Here is a 17,696-nt window from a genome sequence, read left to right as displayed (position 1 = left end):
GCGTAATATACACGTACACAATCGAGTATTCGTACATCCATGTATCCTTCGATACAACATTGTTATTTATGACAGAAAAAAAATAGATCAATTGAAACTGAAGCTGCTAAAATTAATACCGACAATAATATAATGAAGCATTCAAAGGAAAAAGATCTGGGAAAATTTCCATATTATTATCGGCAATTTTTGATAAGATAACGTTGATTAATTGATTAATTAGTGTTTTTTAGCGAATGATTTATTATCTATTTTTAGTCGAAACATTTGAATCAGTTGTCTCGTTGATATCTAGTCGTCTCCGAGATTGAAAATGAGCTGGACCGAATCGATACCTTGGCAGCTCCAGCAGTTGTGCCATTTTACTCTCACATAATAATTCTTCAAAAGTAAATACTCTTTGATATTACGCACCCCGCTCCCCTGGCCCACCTACACCCCCTCCAATATCGTTGATCCTTGTCTTTCTGACATGCTCTTTATCTTAACACCGGGTAATCGCATGCGTTTATACGTGCCCCATTCATGCGTGTACCAAGCGTATAACACGATAGCGATGTGCCACAGCGAAGCACTGGCAACTGTGAATGAAATAGTTAGATCTGTCAGTGCCAACTAACTCTGCCATCGCGTAGCAGACAGTATCTTGAACGATAGAATCTGATCGTTAATCTTCAAACCTGTCAAAAAAAATCAGCCCTTCAAAGCTGTTACTTCACATTTAACTATGACAATGATTGAAATTATCTGTGATTTGTGAGCGTGAAAAATGTTGAGTTTTTTAAAAACTTGTAAAATGCGATCAACAGTCGGAGACAGGACGAATGAGTCTACGATCTCATGCTTGTGGAATTTTTTAGTCAGGTGTGCTATTGGGTGAATTGCGGTTCATCATCGTGCGAAGTGTTTTGAGTTCTTGTTTTTGATTTTTTTTTTTTGAGGGAGAAAAGACTTGGGTGAGGAATCTGCACAGTTACATAAAATTAAAATCGAAATGAGCGATTTTCAAGTTACGATTGCTGTCGAAAGCTGACTACCAATCGGCGTAAGTCCCCTGAATTCTCACATTTGGTTTAAATAATTCATCTTTAGTTATGCAATGATTTCGAAAAGTGGGCGAAATAACAAGGCAATTACGCAGGCCTTTTACACACAATTTTTGGGAATTATAGAACTAATATTTGAGGAGAATTGTCTCGTGTTTTTTTGGGATTACCTCAGCCGTACGGTATCAGTAGCTGAATTCGATCGCTACCTGCGCGAGATTTTCTCTGTGAATTCACCAAAATGACGGGAGAATCAGTCTTCGGTGAAGATGCGAGTGTGGTCATTGCTGGGTGGATGAGGACTACTTAGTGTCGTGAGATTCAGAGAGAAAATTCTACGAGACTGAAGAATTGCTTCATAACTCGTCATATCAGTAATCAAACATTTGGTCTAAATTTAAATAGATCCAATTAACTGTTCTTGAGACAAAAAATTCGAACATTTTACGATTCGTCTGCTGATGAGGTGAGTGATACACATGAGATAGGGGAGAACGCGAAAGATAACGCATTTAAAAGGCAATCACTCTTACATTATTTATTTATTTTCGACGAAAGTCGTTGCAAACAGCTGCAATTTTTGGATAATTTAATTTACGTAATAATTGATGATAGCTGAAAAGGGACAGTTCGCAGGGTGATTTTAACGGGTGAGGAATCACTCTTGCGTTTTTTAAAAATTTAATTAAATAGGTGAAATAATTTATTATTGTATTCCATACAGTTTTTCCAAAAGCACTAAAATGAGTTTCAAAATGGAGAAGGAAATGCTCAACGCTCATGCCAACAATCGAGGCAGGAGTCGTTCTCTGAGGTGAGTACCTTTTAGTCCCATCTGAATCATTTACACTGTATTATCTAGATTGAGAAAGAAGGTCTAATAGTTGGAAAACTGCCAGTGATTTTCCCAAACTTCATCCCCCCAATCAGTGAAGATTCCCGAGTGTGAATTTTAATGAGTAAAAACTGACTTTCCGCGATTTCGTAGTAAATCTTTAATGACATTATCGCTAATTTCCGTCACGAACATCATTAATGCCTCGAATTTTCGCAGACGATTTTCTGACACTAAAAAAGTCTAGATAAAAGGAAAATTTATTTCCATATTAAAAATAAAATAAAATGCCTAGGCACTTGTACGTCGGAAACTCCTACTCTTTCTTGTCAAGAATTGGACCGGAAGTATCAGTCCCAAATGTTCAATAATGTCACCAGTATTAGCTAATAGATTCGTAAAAATCAAAACTCTTTTCCTCTGAAGACAGTTTACTCAGGGAATAACAAACAGTAACAGCGCAACAGTGTAGGGAACAATGGGCGGTAGCACCACGTGCTCGAGGAACAAAACGAACCAAGTCGATTCACGGTGGTTCGTAAACGGCCCTGAACATCAGTGACAATGTCAATTAGATGTGGCCGCAAGCCTATCCCGCCGTCACGGAGAGTAACGCACCACTATACAGTTTAAAGGCATTTAACTAATCATCATTGAGCTGGGTAGTTTCCCCACCATTTTGATACGTTTTTCTACTCACTTTTATGCATAAAAAATCAATTTACCCCACTCATTGCTCCCTAATTAATAATTCAATTTTCCCATCAAATTTACATATCGATGATAAAAACATTTCCATTTTCTTGGCACTATCTATTGATTTATCGATCGCAGAGAGCTAAAAAAAACGTGAAATTAAGGTTTTGCTTTTTAAATTGAGAATCGTAACGCTCTTGAGTTCAGAATGAGTATTTTTGTCTCAAGAATAAATTATAATTCTTGATTAAAGATTATGTCCCTTGCGTGACGAATAATAATTTTTTATGATTCGCTGTCAGTCGTCATAATCCATTACTGAATTGATCTCTGAGATTTGAGTGCATCCAGCTGTTGTTTTATTGTCAACTTTGCAATTTTCTAATCGAATTGGCTCGGGGCTATTGACAACAAGTTCATTTCCTTGCTGTGTGTCCTCATTATTGGTCACGATATACGGAAGGAGTAAGGAATCGATTCTTAAGGGGGTTTTGTATTATTTAAACTAAGAATTTTTAAATCTTGGAAATTTAATTTACACGCACCATACAATTACAATGTAATCATGATGTCTCAGGTCACATTGCTTTAAACTTGTCGGTTCAAATGTTTTTATTAAGTTTATTTTGCCGGAGTTCGATTTTGTTAGGTAAGTTATATTTATATTTGTAGAACAATTGTCATTGTCAATCCTCTCTTCCAAACACTATTTATCGCATGACTGCATCATTCCTTTAGTAATTTTCAACCCCCGCAATTTCCATACAATATCCCTTTCAAGATCTGGCAGCCCCCGATTCCCTTCAACCAAATACTCTATTTCGGTGCATAATGCTCAAAGGACCTTCAAGTGGCTTATTTATTTCCCAAAACCAACGTATCGATTGCAATGTCTCAGTCAGCCCCACCTCATGATCAATGAATGTAGATTAAAATGACGTCGTCACGCAAACTACTACGATAATTCAAGGCTGAGAAAAAAAAATAATAGCAATTGCATTTTACATCGGCAATTAAAGAGAATACTGCGGTTCCTTGATGACGGAGATAATGAAAAAACGAAGACTATTTGATATAAACTGTTTATACAATGGAATTCCAGATGCGCACATCCGAATCCGATTTATCCATTTTTTGAAATTATAACGATTATTAGCAACACATCAACTGCATATGCTAATCGTTTTCTTCAGTACTGCAACGTATAATCAGTGAAACGGGTTTATTTTCCCACCACGTGTGTCTACGACGTTTGTTCTAACATTTTCATAAAGAGCCTTGAGTTTTTACCGAAGGGAATATCGTCGAACGATACAGATTCTGGAAACTGTTCACCGAGTCATAAGAAAATGGGAAAATCCCGAACGGATTTATAAAATCGTAAAGAACCAACAGAATTCGCAATAAAATTAAATTGAACTAAATTCAATTTAGATAAAACTAAATGTATTAGAGTTTTCTAGCGAATACACTGGGTTATCCTACTGATTTTTTTTTGTACAAGTCAATTCACACTTGAAATAAAAATAACATCCCCCAGTCCAGCACCAATAAAGACCGCAATTTTGGCCCTAACATAAGATAATACAGAGACATCAGCTGGCGACCGCGTTGACGTTGAAAAATTAGAACGAAATCCACACGTTTAACCGGGTAATCAGAAAAGTGGGCCTCCATGGATGTGACCTAGTCCAGAAGTTACCAGAATACAAATTGCCCCTGCTACTACTAACCACCAGCCACCGACTGAGCTCAATATCAACTTGTGACAACTAACACAATCGACACATAAACGCTGATACGCTAGTTCATACGATTCTACATTAGCAGACAACCCTTCGTCAGTAAAAAAATACTGTGTTTATTGTTCGATGCTAACGTTGGGCTGAAATTTTTTTTTTGGTCGAACCGGACGTCAAAAGTTAACAACCGGAGATGGCCATTTACGTGACAAATACACCGATTGTTCATTGTGATTGCGAAATTCATACTTTAATAGGAAAAAGGGTATATTTAACGTATGGACCGCGTGTTAAAATTGTACTGATGAGAGGGTTTAGTCCGGGTAATAGGGGCTAAAAGTAAGTGCAGCCAAAGTCGATCTCCCATTTTTTATTCGAGGGTGAGGGTGAAGTAAAAAAAAATTTTATGTTGAACAAAATTTATAAAGTTGATGAATTATTGCTAGGTTCCTTCCTCTCAAATTTCTCTATCGATGAGGGTAATCACGGCCTCAATTTTTTTCTCCCCAGTGAGGACTCATCAAACAGGCGGGTACCTATTACGGATCCAATGGATTCAGAAAAATCTTTGCCGCACTTGTTGCACAAAGCTCTATCCCGAGATGATTCTGATGGAAAATATCTGTTGATAACGGAAAACTTATCTTTCTTGAACCAAAATAAAAAATACCGAAGCGCAATTTTCCCCTCCCGCAGCCAAGACTGCAAAACAATTGTTTGTTTGATTTTTCCATTAATATGGATTATCATTTCGTTCGACATTTTAATTTCTCGCTATCATCGCTGCATTAACGCTGGAGAGGATTACGTCATTCCCATTGACGTCACGATGAAATCGGAAGCGCGAATATAATTTCCGTTTTTTTCGTGCTCTGTCATGAAAGCTCGGAAATTTGATCGACCAGTAATGACAAAATACATTTGAAAAAAAGTGTACTAGCGCATATGTTTCTCTGCAATATGAAATCATAAATCCTGAAACGCAATTTTCCTCTCCGATTACCTGGATTATATAATAATTATTCGTTTGATGTTTTCCAATATAATGGAATATCACTTGATCCGTCATTTCAATTAATTGGAATCATTGCTGCTTCGGACGGAAAATAATTAAATTATTCCCTTTGACATCACCGCGATTATTTTGAAAGACCAATTCATTTCGCATTGTCGTCCCCAGTTAAAAAAAAATCACCCATCGGCATAACAAACTACATTTGAAAACGGTTAATCCAGTGCATTATTTTTTTTCAATCAAGTAACAAATCTTGAAGCGCAATTTATGTCTCCAGTTTTCCAATAAAACGCGATATCATACTGTACATATTCTTTACTAGAACCAATACTGCATCAAAGCGAAAAAGAATTAAATTCTTCTATTGACTCGATCCTGAACAATTTGAAAGTTCAAACGTTATTCCACCCACCCACTCCCGCATGTGCTGAGATACGAGCGATCTAAATGTCATACCTCCCTGCTTCTCGTGAAAATTGTTGCACCTACGCATCGATGCGACAGGATAGTCCCCATGTTATGTTGCCACCCACATCCAGAAGGAAAATCCATGGAAAATCCAGTACCGTTCGCTACTGGACTATTGTAGCCCCACTCGCGTCAATCGTATCCTGTGATCGATAAGTATGCGCCTGCCTACATCGAGTCCTACGTCATGTTGGCGGTACACTTGGGGGTGCTCTTTCAACTCGTCTATTCTCGTCTGATATGTCAGTCGCGATGTAACCGTATCATGATACGGCCCCTCGAGTGGCCTGCGAGGAGAATCACTCGATGTTTAATACTCGAGTACTGTCACCAACAATTCTCGCGAATATCTTCCGCGAAAATATTGAAACTTCAGTTCCTCAATTAGCGCCTCCTCATGCTCATTCTCACGATTGCCAGATTCTTCTTCCTGTAAGGTGAGAATTTTATTTCATATTTACGGAGCAAAACCAGGAAAATGGAAAAATTTGGAACTTTTATGCAAAAATGTCCGACAGAAAATTTACTCCCTTCAAATTTTGTGGCCTAATATTATACACAATTTGATGGCTATTTTCGGAATTCGCTCTTTGCGGATGCTCTTGAATACATAACAATATCTTGGCTCGATAGACTGCAATTTTCACAGAAAAAAAAACCAATTATATTCTTAGACTGACGGAACTACCTATTGCACAATTATGAGCACTTAATGAATTCTCTCATCAAATGATTGCAATATATCGTGCAGCAACCACGTGCTGAAGCTCCGCATGGTCAGTAATTCAAGTAGCACCGATGTGACTATTCATGCGAATAGTAATACCACAAGTTGTACCTTGACTTCGTCGGGGGTAAAAATAGCCACGAGAATCGAATTTTAGCTTTGAAGAATCAAGGACAAATACATCATCGGGATATGTCACGAATTTTCACAAATTTATCACCAACAATTCGCCGGTTATCACTAATGTTTATCACTGACCTTCGATTATTAATTTCCATATACTCAATTTCAGTGATAGAAATCAGTACTGATCAGACCTGTTCTACTGGGAACCCCATATCATACAAATTGTCATTATGTCCGAACAGATTATTGACGTATCCTTGGAAAGTGTCTTAAAAAAAAATTCCTTGATTTTTCAAAGACAGAAGGGGTGAAAAGATTTACAACACGACGGCAATCAGCAGAGATACACAAACACCTCCGATTTCATGCGAGTACTCTCGTGTGTTTGCATTATTGTATGATACAACTCACACTCATGTATTTCTTATCATTTCTATTCGTAAAAGTACAACTGTTTCATATTCCTGGTTAAAAGATTGACGGGAGAGAGTCTGTTCATAAGATGCTGGAGGACAATCAGACGCCTAAAAGTTCAAATATTCACTATCGAAATAGTGTTGGGGACGAACTGCAACCGCACACTAGTAATTCAGTAAAATTCGAAGAGTACGATGAATTTTCATCCACATGAAGCGCCTCAAAGTTTTTCAACTGACGTACGTTAAATGTGACAATAGTCGAGTTAATTTCTTTGTTTGTTGGCAGTGGACCATGTAAGGAGCCTCTATTACCGAGTAAACGCAACTCGTATAGAATGACACCAACCGGTAACCGATCTCGCACTGTCTCCGAAACAAATACGACTGCTGCACTGGCAGCACCGCTGACCGGTGATGATTGTCAAGAGGTGACGATACTCGATGAAAATGGAGATGGTGGAAGATTGCCGGACGTCGTCGCCGAGAGCAGGCTCTGCGGTGGTGCCAATGAACCTGTTGAGTCCTATCTCGCTATTACAATTCAAGTATTTATTCCATTTCTCGTTGCTGGACTTGGAATGGTCGGAGCTGGTCTCGTTTTAGATATTGTTCAGGTAAATATTCGAATATTTATGGACCGTCTGTTTTTCAATCGATACTGATATTGATGCAAACTCATTTCATTGTATTTCCCCCGCCACAGCCTTTAGTCATGATTTTTTATAATCCCTGAGAATTTTTACCGAAAATCTGCACATTTGTAATCGCTCGCAATATTAATGATTCTAGCATTGGGTAGTATTCGAAAAAGTCAGTGAATTGATGATTCTGGTACCAGCGCTGCTAGGATTAAAAGGAAATTTGGAGATGACTCTTGCCTCTCGTCTATCCACCCAAGCCAATCTCGGTAATATGGATGCACCTAAGCAACAGTGGTACATGATCGTCGGCAATTTAGTCCTGATTCAGGTGAAATATTATCGTCACAGTTACAAGATTATTTTGGAAAACGTATAAATCCAAATGTCTACCATTTCAGAAGTTTCCATTTGGACTGATACATCCTTATCATCGGCGCCACGATTTTATTTCATTATGTATTCACGGTCTGTGACGTTCACTCGACCTTCATTATGTTTGCCATCATCTCTGACTCGTGCGTTAAACACATTGACACCATGTTTTTCACTAATCCTTTTAAACCCACCCTGATAAATACAATTCTCATGAACTGTTAGATAATTACTCTTGAAATCTCAAAATTAAATTTCTTCTATTCCCTGAGTTACACAACAATGCAAAAATAAACAAATATAGACATTAACATGAATGAAAAATTGTCCGGACCCTTTCATTTGAAAATTGAACTTTCAAGAAATTTCTAACAGTGTGCCCTCGCACGAATGCATGTTTTTCAATAACTATTTAGTATTTTACATGATCTAGTTTCCTCAAGTTCTAATCTTCGTGAATATAACGACTCCTAATAATTGCAGTGCCAGGCAATCGTAGTTGGATTCCTAGGATCGGTGGTAGCGATTGTGATGGGGGCCTTCAGAAATGGCACAGTATCACTGGACCATACTTACCTCCTCTGTGCCAGCAGTCTCGTAACAGCATCTCTTGCATCGTTTGTTCTCGGATTAATAACAGCTGGAGTAATCGTCTTCTCGAGGCACTGTCACATAAATCCCGATAACGTGGCAACCCCCATTGCTGCCAGTCTCGGGGATATCACTTCTCTGGCGTTGCTCTCATGGATATCCACGATTCTCTATGAGGCAATTGACAAGCAGGACTGGCTAGCACCCCTCATTATCGCGTGTTATATTCTCATCACTCCCCTGTGGGTGTGGATTGCTAAAAGGAATAAATACACCAATGATGTGCTTTACTCGGGATGGACACCGGTCATGGTTGCCATGCTTATCAGCAGGTGAGTAAATTGCATTGATTGACGACATGATTACGTGGCAAGCGGAATACGACGTATGATTCATCACATTCGAATGAGAGAATCAATTAAATGATTATCAATGCATAAATTAAAACGTCCAGATGATTCCCAATCGTGTCTGAGTCTAAATGTGGATCTATTAGAAAAAATATTCTTCTCCCTAATAATTGAATTATACTCACTCAATTATTTTCAGTTGCGGAGGATTGATCCTAGAATTCATGGTCTCTCGTTTCGAGAATCTCACAGTATTTCAACCAGTAATTAACGGAGTCGGTGGCAACTTGGTTGCAGTGCAAGCAAGTAGAATATCAACAGCCCTTCACAAACAGGCAGATCTGGGAACCCTTCTGATTCCACCAGGCCACACCCACCCGGTGATCTTCATCACTCCAATCGCAAATTTCTTTGGAAAAGGTGATACCACGCAATTGCATTCCACATATTCCCCGATAACAAATATTGGTCTTTCAGGTTTGCACGCTCGAACGACACGAGTTTTGATGGCCATGGTAATACCTGGTCACATAATTTTCATATACATGATCAAATACATGAAGGACGGCGACACTTCACTAACACCACTCTTCGTCTTCGTTTATCTTTGTGCTGCAATGCTCCAGGTTGCAGCACTCCTGTACATTGCCTACATCATGATCCACTGGATGTGGAAAAGGAGAATTGATCCAGATAACTCAGCGATTCCTTATCTAACTGCCATGGGAGATCTCCTAGGTATTAGTTTGCTTGCTATAGCTTTCCAATTTTTGTATCTCGTCGGTGATCAGGAGTACGACGACGAAACTTTGAAGCCTTAGAAATTAGTTTAGTATTTTTCTCGATACGTGAAGAAAACGAAGTGGATCATGGAGGATAATGGTTACATGACTAATCAAACTCAACACTAATTTGCGATTAGAATCAGCTAAAAGATAGTAGAGAAGTCTGTAGATATCCGCCAATAATTTCCAACAAATTAAAATTTTAACAGCTCGCTTTTTCATTGTGTTGACTAGTCATAGGACCACGAAAACATAATTACGATGACAGCAGAACCTAACAATCCTTGGCTCTCAATATAGCGACAGTTGAGGCATGCAACGAACAAACAAAACCTACTTAGCTGTTCAATGCAATTACGGTTAATGAATGTTGTGTTAAAATCGTTAACTAGCTGAAAAGTTTCAATGAAACTGAAGTATCTTGTCATAGTTGCCTTTTTATCACCACTTCGGGTGAGCAAAAAGTCTAGTAAAATGGCCTTCGATATTTTGAGAGGAATTGTCCATAGAAATCATCCCCAAATCTGTAAAAAAATCCCCTCTATTTTTCATGATAGTATCTAATGAAGTGAGCAATGCCCGAAAAATTTCGTGTAAAACGTATGATATTAATTTGTAAGATCTCATTGAGACTAGTCTCGATGTATAGGATATGTCTAGATCCATGGAGATCAGCGATTTTTATGATAAATGCAGGGATAGAATCACACTCAGGCAATCTAGTGGAATGTGCAATGATCAAAAAATTCATCTATATCTTTGAGAGACAATAGATCTCCAGGTGATGTAGATCACGAGAGTGTATAGAAATTTTGAATTAAGTAGTAGATTAAACTCACTGTAAATACTATACATACACCTGAATGTCACGTCCTTCTTTGGAGGACGTATATATTTATGAATGAAGAGAATGTAACACCATTCACATCACGGATTTGACAATTGAGTTTGATAAAGACAGCTCTCAGTATTAAATCATATTTTGTATAAACTTCATGATAAATAAATTGCCAAGACGAGTTGGAGAATACCAAGGAACTATCTGTGCATTTCCAGAAGTGTTAAATTGAAGAAAATGTCAATAATCTGTGCCGTCGAAAGTACTTCCTATCGAGTTCGATGGAACGGACCCTAGATTAGATATATGTGCAATACAAAATGCGACAAATATAAATTCTTGGTCGTAGGAAAAATATTCAGTATATTTTTCAATCGAAATAGATAAATATGAATGAGTCATCAATTTATGCGGCACTACAGAAAATAGTCATCCGAGTGATAGAGTATTTACTTGATGATGCTGCTTCATGGAGAGAAGACAAAGTCTCACAATCTAATTTTGATAACAACATGTTAATTAATTTCTCATCTGTAAAAGCAAATAATAAATGATGAATTTCATTGTTCTAATAACATTTAATCAGTGTGAATATAAATAGCCAACGAAGTACAAAAATAGTAGTCGAGTGAATGATAATCATGTAGGTATACTGAAGTTCGTGGACAATATTCTTCGAAATAAACTGATAATGTTCGTGTATTCAAGTATAAACAAGAGTAATCCTGCATTTTTGTATTCGCATCAGCCGCTCCCTTATTATATTACGTATATTACACATTTATACAGTGAGTTAGTGATGTCAGCATACTTCCGTACTCAGCTTATCCTCGACAAAATGACTTATAACATACAATGATTTGCAAGATCTCGTATAGAGAAATTTTCTTTCTCACATTCTAATTACCGGAACTACAAATTGAATATAAATACGTTGCAATTAAAATGAACAGATGACACTAATTACATTATATTGCCAGTTGTAAAACCACTAAACAGAACACCTAACTTTGACAAAATTCTCCGAACTGTTCTTCTAATTCCTATTGATTTGCCGATTATTCGTGGTTAATAGCTACTGCTGACATTTCCATTTTGAATTGAATAATGTGCAATTGGATTGATACTGTTCGATTAAGTAGCAATCAGAAGTAATTAGAATGCGAGGGTTGTGTCTTCCGCAGACAAAGTTAATCTAAAACGCCGAAAATATTGACAAATGAAGACTTTATTGAGTACCATGGGTCATTATATCGAGAAAAAGTCGATGCTGAAGTACTCGGCAATGTCATGGACAGTACAATAGTAAAGATTTCAATATAAATCGATAGTGAAGGGAACTGATGAATGACTTTGCAGCATTTATCGAGGATAATCCTTCACTCACTGAAGTTTGGCTTCCTCTTTGACTTTCCAGTGTATCAGTTCCATACAAGCGACAGCATCCTCGTTACTGTCATGACCTCCGACTTTAAACGAGGCGTGAAACAGCATCAATTTAGATAATAGTACGACAATATAGATATGAAAACCTTTTAAACTATCCTCTTTATTACATCATAATACTCACCATCATTCTGAATGATTTTACGTAGATACTCGGAACACAAATTTCTCAGGGCACGCTTATGGGGTGGTCCATTTTTATGGGGGAACATCGTACTTGTGTCGACAACTGTGTTATGAATAAGTTTAAGCGCTTTGAAATCGCTCTCCAGACTGTGACCGACTAATATCGTGTGATCCGAAAACATTGTCAATAAAGTAGCCTGAACGTCCAACAAACTTGTTGTGACTCCAGTCATGTTGTCTTCGGTTATACCTGAAAATCTGCAATTCCAAGGGAATAATTTTTTTTTTCCAATAAAAAATTCGGGAATTCAAAGGAATATGCTGTGTAAAAGCAATAAAATTTTCAAAAAATCATTAGAAAACAATAAATAATAACTCACCTCGTATTATAATCGATAATTGGATTATCCGGTTTCACAAGTGTTTCATAAACGACCTGACAGTCCTCATTAATAACAGTAACCCTCGTTAATTCTAACCCCTGGGTAGTGTAGGTCATTTCGCAGTCGAGAGCATAGACTCCTTGTTCCTCTGGCTCGCCAGAACAGTCCTTAGGTAACGTCGAAACATATCCCCGTTGATTCTCATAATCAACATAATCCCAGACATGATTCTTAGCATCAGCACAGCCCCCAGCCGAGCCATATTGCTGGCAACAGCTGTATCTTCCCTCCCCCCTGACCGTGAACTTGCGACCCCAGTGATAAATACAGTTCTGCTCCGTAACTGAAATGCCCCGTCTATCGACCATGTACGTCTGCCCGCACCGAATGCAGATCCTCTCATTAGGCACTTTCGAAATCAACGGCTGAGTTCTTGTTGAATAATACTTGGCTCGGCCCTTGGGGCCCTCAGGATGGACCCGGGGAAAGCCATTATCTCGCAGCTGTATCTCAGTCATGATCCATTTTTTGAGCATGCAGTACAGAGCTGAACCTTTGAAATCTGTTACTGCCTTCTTCACTTTGACAACACTCCAAGAACCCTTGGTTTTTCCGGCAAGTACAGCATCGTGCGATAGCATTCCACTTGCAGAAGGCGCTGATCCATCTGGCACATTCTGATCAACTTCCTTTCTAAGTCTGTGAGCTGCCAGCATACACGAATTTTTGTAAACTGTCAGGGCTTTACAACGCTCGTGACAGGCAAGCTCCTCACGCAGTGCACGCTGTGCAGCGTCATCACCATTGGTGTATATTTGCACACAGATATCGTGCATCAGGTTAACGTAATACTGACGAACATTTATAGCGAACTTCTGGGTTGACACTTGCAAAGGCTCTGGCCGAACCAGCGTTGGTACCTGCAATTAATAACAATATTTACTGTTGTTGTGTTCATTGTTTGTTTTTCGTTGTTGATATTCATTCATTTTTGTCTATTTTTCGTTGTTTTGTCGGATTATTGCTGCATAGCAACTTTTTCCCCCATTTGGCTTTTCAAATCTGTTATGACCTAGGCCTGACGAGTTTTGGACTTTAATTTTCAATTTCGGTGAACACAAGGTCAATTGTTGCTTACCCAATCGAATATTTAATGTTTATCAGAAGTCAGCGAAAAAAATAATCGGAAATTAAAACCTCAAGATCATCACACTGAATAAATATTTTGAACGTTACTCAAGAGATATTTTGAAATACTGCTCACAGTTTGTGGGATGTGGGCGATACGTGGAGTGCCTTTTGTCGTCTGCGCAACGGTCTTTGATTCTACTGGTTTCGATGTGGCATCAACTACTTTCTTTTTCGACAGTGCCAGGGACATTGCGTAAGGTACATGTGCTATCCTCACACGGCCTAAAAAATATGGAAATAGTTATCTACTATTCTGTTGGAATAAAAACATTTGACAAAGTGCTCTTACCGTTACCATTGACCTGAGGATCACAAGGTGTTGGTTTCGTAGCACAAAAAGTGGTACTCTTCACCTCAATTTTTTCATCATTTATTTCTCTCACAGGGTTCATCTGCTTGGAGGCTTTCTCAGCAACAGCTTCCCTCATCATTCGCCAACGTTCGTACATTGTCTGCTGTGGATTGGACGCCTTCTTCAGGGGTTGAGTGGGTCCGGCACTACGAACCACAGAGTGTTCTGCTGATGGATGAGCGACTCTTTTTTTACCTACTTCCTCAAACACTTCATCAGCTTTTATCGTCTGCTTCGTAGTCATAATTTTTGGTGTATCGGCGACCTGGTACTCCTGGAAGATCTTGAGGCACTCCTTCTCAACATCGTGCTCAGAATCCGATGACTGCAAAAGCTCCTCACCGATGTAATTATCGAAGACTTCGGTGGTTGAGTCATGATCTGAGTGATCTATCTCGTTATTTGACGCTGATTTACAAATTCCTTTCGATTCTTTGGACTTGCCACTCGAGCTCGAGCTTCGTCGCCCCGATGACTTTGAGGATGATTTCTCATTGGATTTAGAACGTGACGAACTCGAAGATTTTTTCTTATCGTGTCTACTCGATTTGTGGTGATTATTTTCTTTGGAAATCGATGATTTGTCCTCACGAGATCTAGATTCATTTGATTTATCTCGGGAACTGTGGGAAGTACTTTTACTACGACTCTTGCTATCTGTACGCCTACTTGATGATGATCTGTGTGAATGAGATCTTTCGTGTTCCTTGGAGTCTCTCCTACTGTGTGAGCTCTTTTTATCTTTATCGCTACTGGAGCTCTTGCTCTTGTGACTGCTTGTGGACTTTTTCTCCGTTGAATTTTCCTTGTTTGAGTGCTCCCTCGATTTTCGTGTCTCACTGTGTCTCGACGATTCCGAACTAATCGAACATCTTCTGGACTCGTCCTTATGATTGAATTTCATGCGCTGCTCATTTGCAAGACTTGTTTCTTCAGAAATATCGTCAGCTTTGTTGGTGAAAGCAATGTTATTGTGCTCTGCTTTCTGATCGCATTTATTATTTGTCTCTTGTCCCAGATCATCGGTAACAATCGTCCCTTCAGTGTTAGTTATTTCAGTTTTTGGTACTTCCATCGTCTCAGTTATTTCAGTGGCATCGCGACCCTCTTCGTCCGAAAATTTTCCGTCAATACTGTATATATCCTGTGAACTGCTCTCGTAACTCTTTTCACTTTTCTGGTTACCAATGAAAATATCATCCAACAGATTGAACTCAGGATCAAAAGAGTCGAGGGCCATTTCGTCATGTACAGATTGAAGAGGAGCTTTAACTTTCTTGGGAACATACTCCTCTCGACGTTTCTTACACTTCGGGTAGTAGACCTCCTTCCTCTTTGAGTGATCACTCGAATTACCCTCATCTGACTTGGATGTGGGAATATAATTCAGTCCTTCGCCACGATCCTCGTGAACTATTGCAGTGGGCTTATAAGTTATTTCATTAATTCTCTTTTGATCATTTTTAATGGATTCAGGTAAAGCACTGAACCATGGTTTTGTCGAATCATCTGTGGATTTTCTCTTCACTGAAACTTTGCTCTCTCTCATCGGATTGTAAACAGGCACCGCGATGTGTCGTTTTCTCAGCTCTGATATAGGTGTTGGATTATATACACAAGGAGGTTTGGTTATTGACTGGGGAACACCACTGTGTTTACCAATAGTTGGTGTCAATGCTGGCGTTAGACCTTCAACTACTGTGGGAACCATGCCTTTGGAGGCTGTTTCTGAATCAGTGCCCCCCTGATCAGCGAGAGCTTTGTTGATTGCACCAGAAACTAATAGCTGTATCATCTCAGGATTTGTAGCTTTTTGTAGGGAGGTGGCTTTGTTCCTTTCACCCCTCTCCATTGATTCAACGGCCTTCTGGGATTCATGATTTGTGTGGTATCCAAGGATTGAGGGGGCTGGATTGGAGATATCATCTGGAATGCAGACTTTACGTAATTCTTCATTCAAAGTTTTCGATCATTCGCGGGGTTTCACAAAATAATTAAATTGTTTATAAAATGAGATATTTTTCCTTTCAATGAAAAATATTGCTCATGGTCTTTGCGAAGAGCCTGAACGGATTTTAATAGAAAAATTAATTTGTAAAAAAAAAGACAAATCTCGAAAAAACTTCGACGAAAACTGTGTCCTATCCAATAAGTATCATGACCCCTGAGAGTTCTGGAACTGATTGTTTATCAATCTATTAAATGGCCTTGAGTACACGACCCTGCAGGAATGTTTGTGGTTCTGAATTATTATATTTCACCACAACATTTATGGGATTGGAAAACATGCGCATTCGCAACGATGTGTTTTACTTGAGATTAGACGTTGATATTTTATGGATTAAAAAAAATATTCCGAATTCATTTAAGGATTAACTGCATTGGACTTGATCCAGGGCATGACCCAGGAGTAGCGTCAATAATATTTGAATTGAAGCACTTCTACTGGTATAATGATGATCTATTGTTTTCGCAGGAATGAGAATCGTGGTAAACATTATGGAAATGTTGCAACAATTACCTTTTCGCACGTGCTTGAAGTGGCAGTAGGGCCTGTCACAAGAGCCACTGTCATAAAATGGACAGTTTATTGATTTGAAGTAGCCTGTTGAAGGAAGCATCACTGTTTCATTGCGTAAATTCCTCCCTTCGTCAATTTCATAATTTCAGAGCGTCACAGGGTCATCATTCGAGTCTCCAGTGATTCGAAATTTGCAAGAGAACACTGTGGGACAGTTGAAACAGTCTCGGGGAAATATTTAATTGAAGGTCTCGCGTTTTTGTAAATTATCAAAGATAATTAAGAGACATTGGCGTTAGAAAAACAATCGAGGCGACTGATAGCTGCAGGAATTACTGGAGAGATGGCTAACTATGAGGTTACACTTTACTTGAGTGTTACTGCATTAGTGTGCAGACAGCCAATAGGTGATTGTTTACCTCAAACTAAATTAATTCTTTCGTTTGTAGTAGGTTTGCAGCTATTTGTACAGCACATAAAATATATAATTAATTTCTCATTTATCGTTAAATAAAAAATTAAACCGATAGACAACGCTTATAGGGGAGACTCCTAACCAAAGAGGATCGACTAAAGTAGAGGCTCAGTTCTGGGGGTTTGAGTGACGCCAGCACTCCACTTTACCGACGTAGTTTCACCCCACGGGAAACGGGGCGCCACGAGTACTACTGACGTGAATGACGGAGAGTGAGTGAGACAGAGAGAGGGAGAACGATATTTCTCTCTCGCTCATTGATTTGATATCTTCTCCTATTGCGGACTGAGTGGCAAATGTCAATGACAGGAAAGTGGGAGATTCATAAAAAAATATTCTTTACTTCGTCCAATAGATGAGGGGAATTTATTAATTTTCATCGACTTTTCACAAATCGTGTCAGTAGGATTCAATGATGTATTTTTCAAGAAGAAGAATACTTGATTTTAAGCTTGAAGATCTCTGAGGCTCATTCAATCAACCAGAATTGAATTTTGATAGCCATCTTACTCAATACTCAAGCTATTAGACAATTGTTCCTTGAATTTCGA

General features: G+C 38.7%; 2 protein-coding genes across 6 annotated transcripts; one reads left to right on the top strand and one right to left on the bottom strand.

The window, feature by feature from the left end:
- The first annotated feature begins 365 nt into the window (after positions 1 to 365).
- Positions 366 to 11,368, top strand: LOC135164416 (solute carrier family 41 member 1-like). 5 transcript variants are annotated; one of them, XM_064124729.1, is made up of 7 exons: positions 366 to 1,512; positions 1,771 to 1,860; positions 7,361 to 7,688; positions 7,864 to 8,043; positions 8,571 to 9,010; positions 9,228 to 9,448; positions 9,506 to 11,368. In XM_064124729.1, the coding sequence occupies exons 1-7, from the start codon at positions 1,508 to 1,510 to the stop codon at positions 9,847 to 9,849; spliced, it is 1,608 nt and encodes a 535-aa protein (XP_063980799.1). In that variant the 5' UTR covers positions 366 to 1,507; the 3' UTR covers positions 9,850 to 11,368. The 5 variants fall into 5 exon arrangements, with proteins under 5 accessions (XP_063980799.1, XP_063980801.1, XP_063980800.1 ...); XM_064124731.1 differs by having other exon boundaries at positions 515 to 1,045; XM_064124730.1 differs by having other exon boundaries at positions 515 to 1,696.
- LOC135164411 (RNA exonuclease 1 homolog) lies at positions 11,210 to 17,010 on the bottom strand. The gene is made up of 6 exons (XM_064124708.1): positions 16,671 to 17,010; positions 14,087 to 16,075; positions 13,871 to 14,019; positions 12,604 to 13,526; positions 12,222 to 12,481; positions 11,210 to 12,120 (listed from the first exon to the last, which is right to left on the bottom strand). Exons 1-6 carry the CDS (start codon positions 16,768 to 16,770, stop codon positions 12,035 to 12,037), a joined length of 3,507 nt encoding a protein of 1,168 aa, XP_063980778.1. The 5' UTR covers positions 16,771 to 17,010; the 3' UTR covers positions 11,210 to 12,034.
- Positions 17,011 to 17,696: the final 686 nt, after the last annotated feature.

Source organism: Diachasmimorpha longicaudata, chromosome 7, assembly GCF_034640455.1.
Source record: "Diachasmimorpha longicaudata isolate KC_UGA_2023 chromosome 7, iyDiaLong2, whole genome shotgun sequence".
NCBI classification, from domain to species: Eukaryota; Metazoa; Arthropoda; class Insecta; order Hymenoptera; family Braconidae; genus Diachasmimorpha; species Diachasmimorpha longicaudata.
This window is presented reverse-complemented; position numbering and strand designations above follow the sequence as displayed.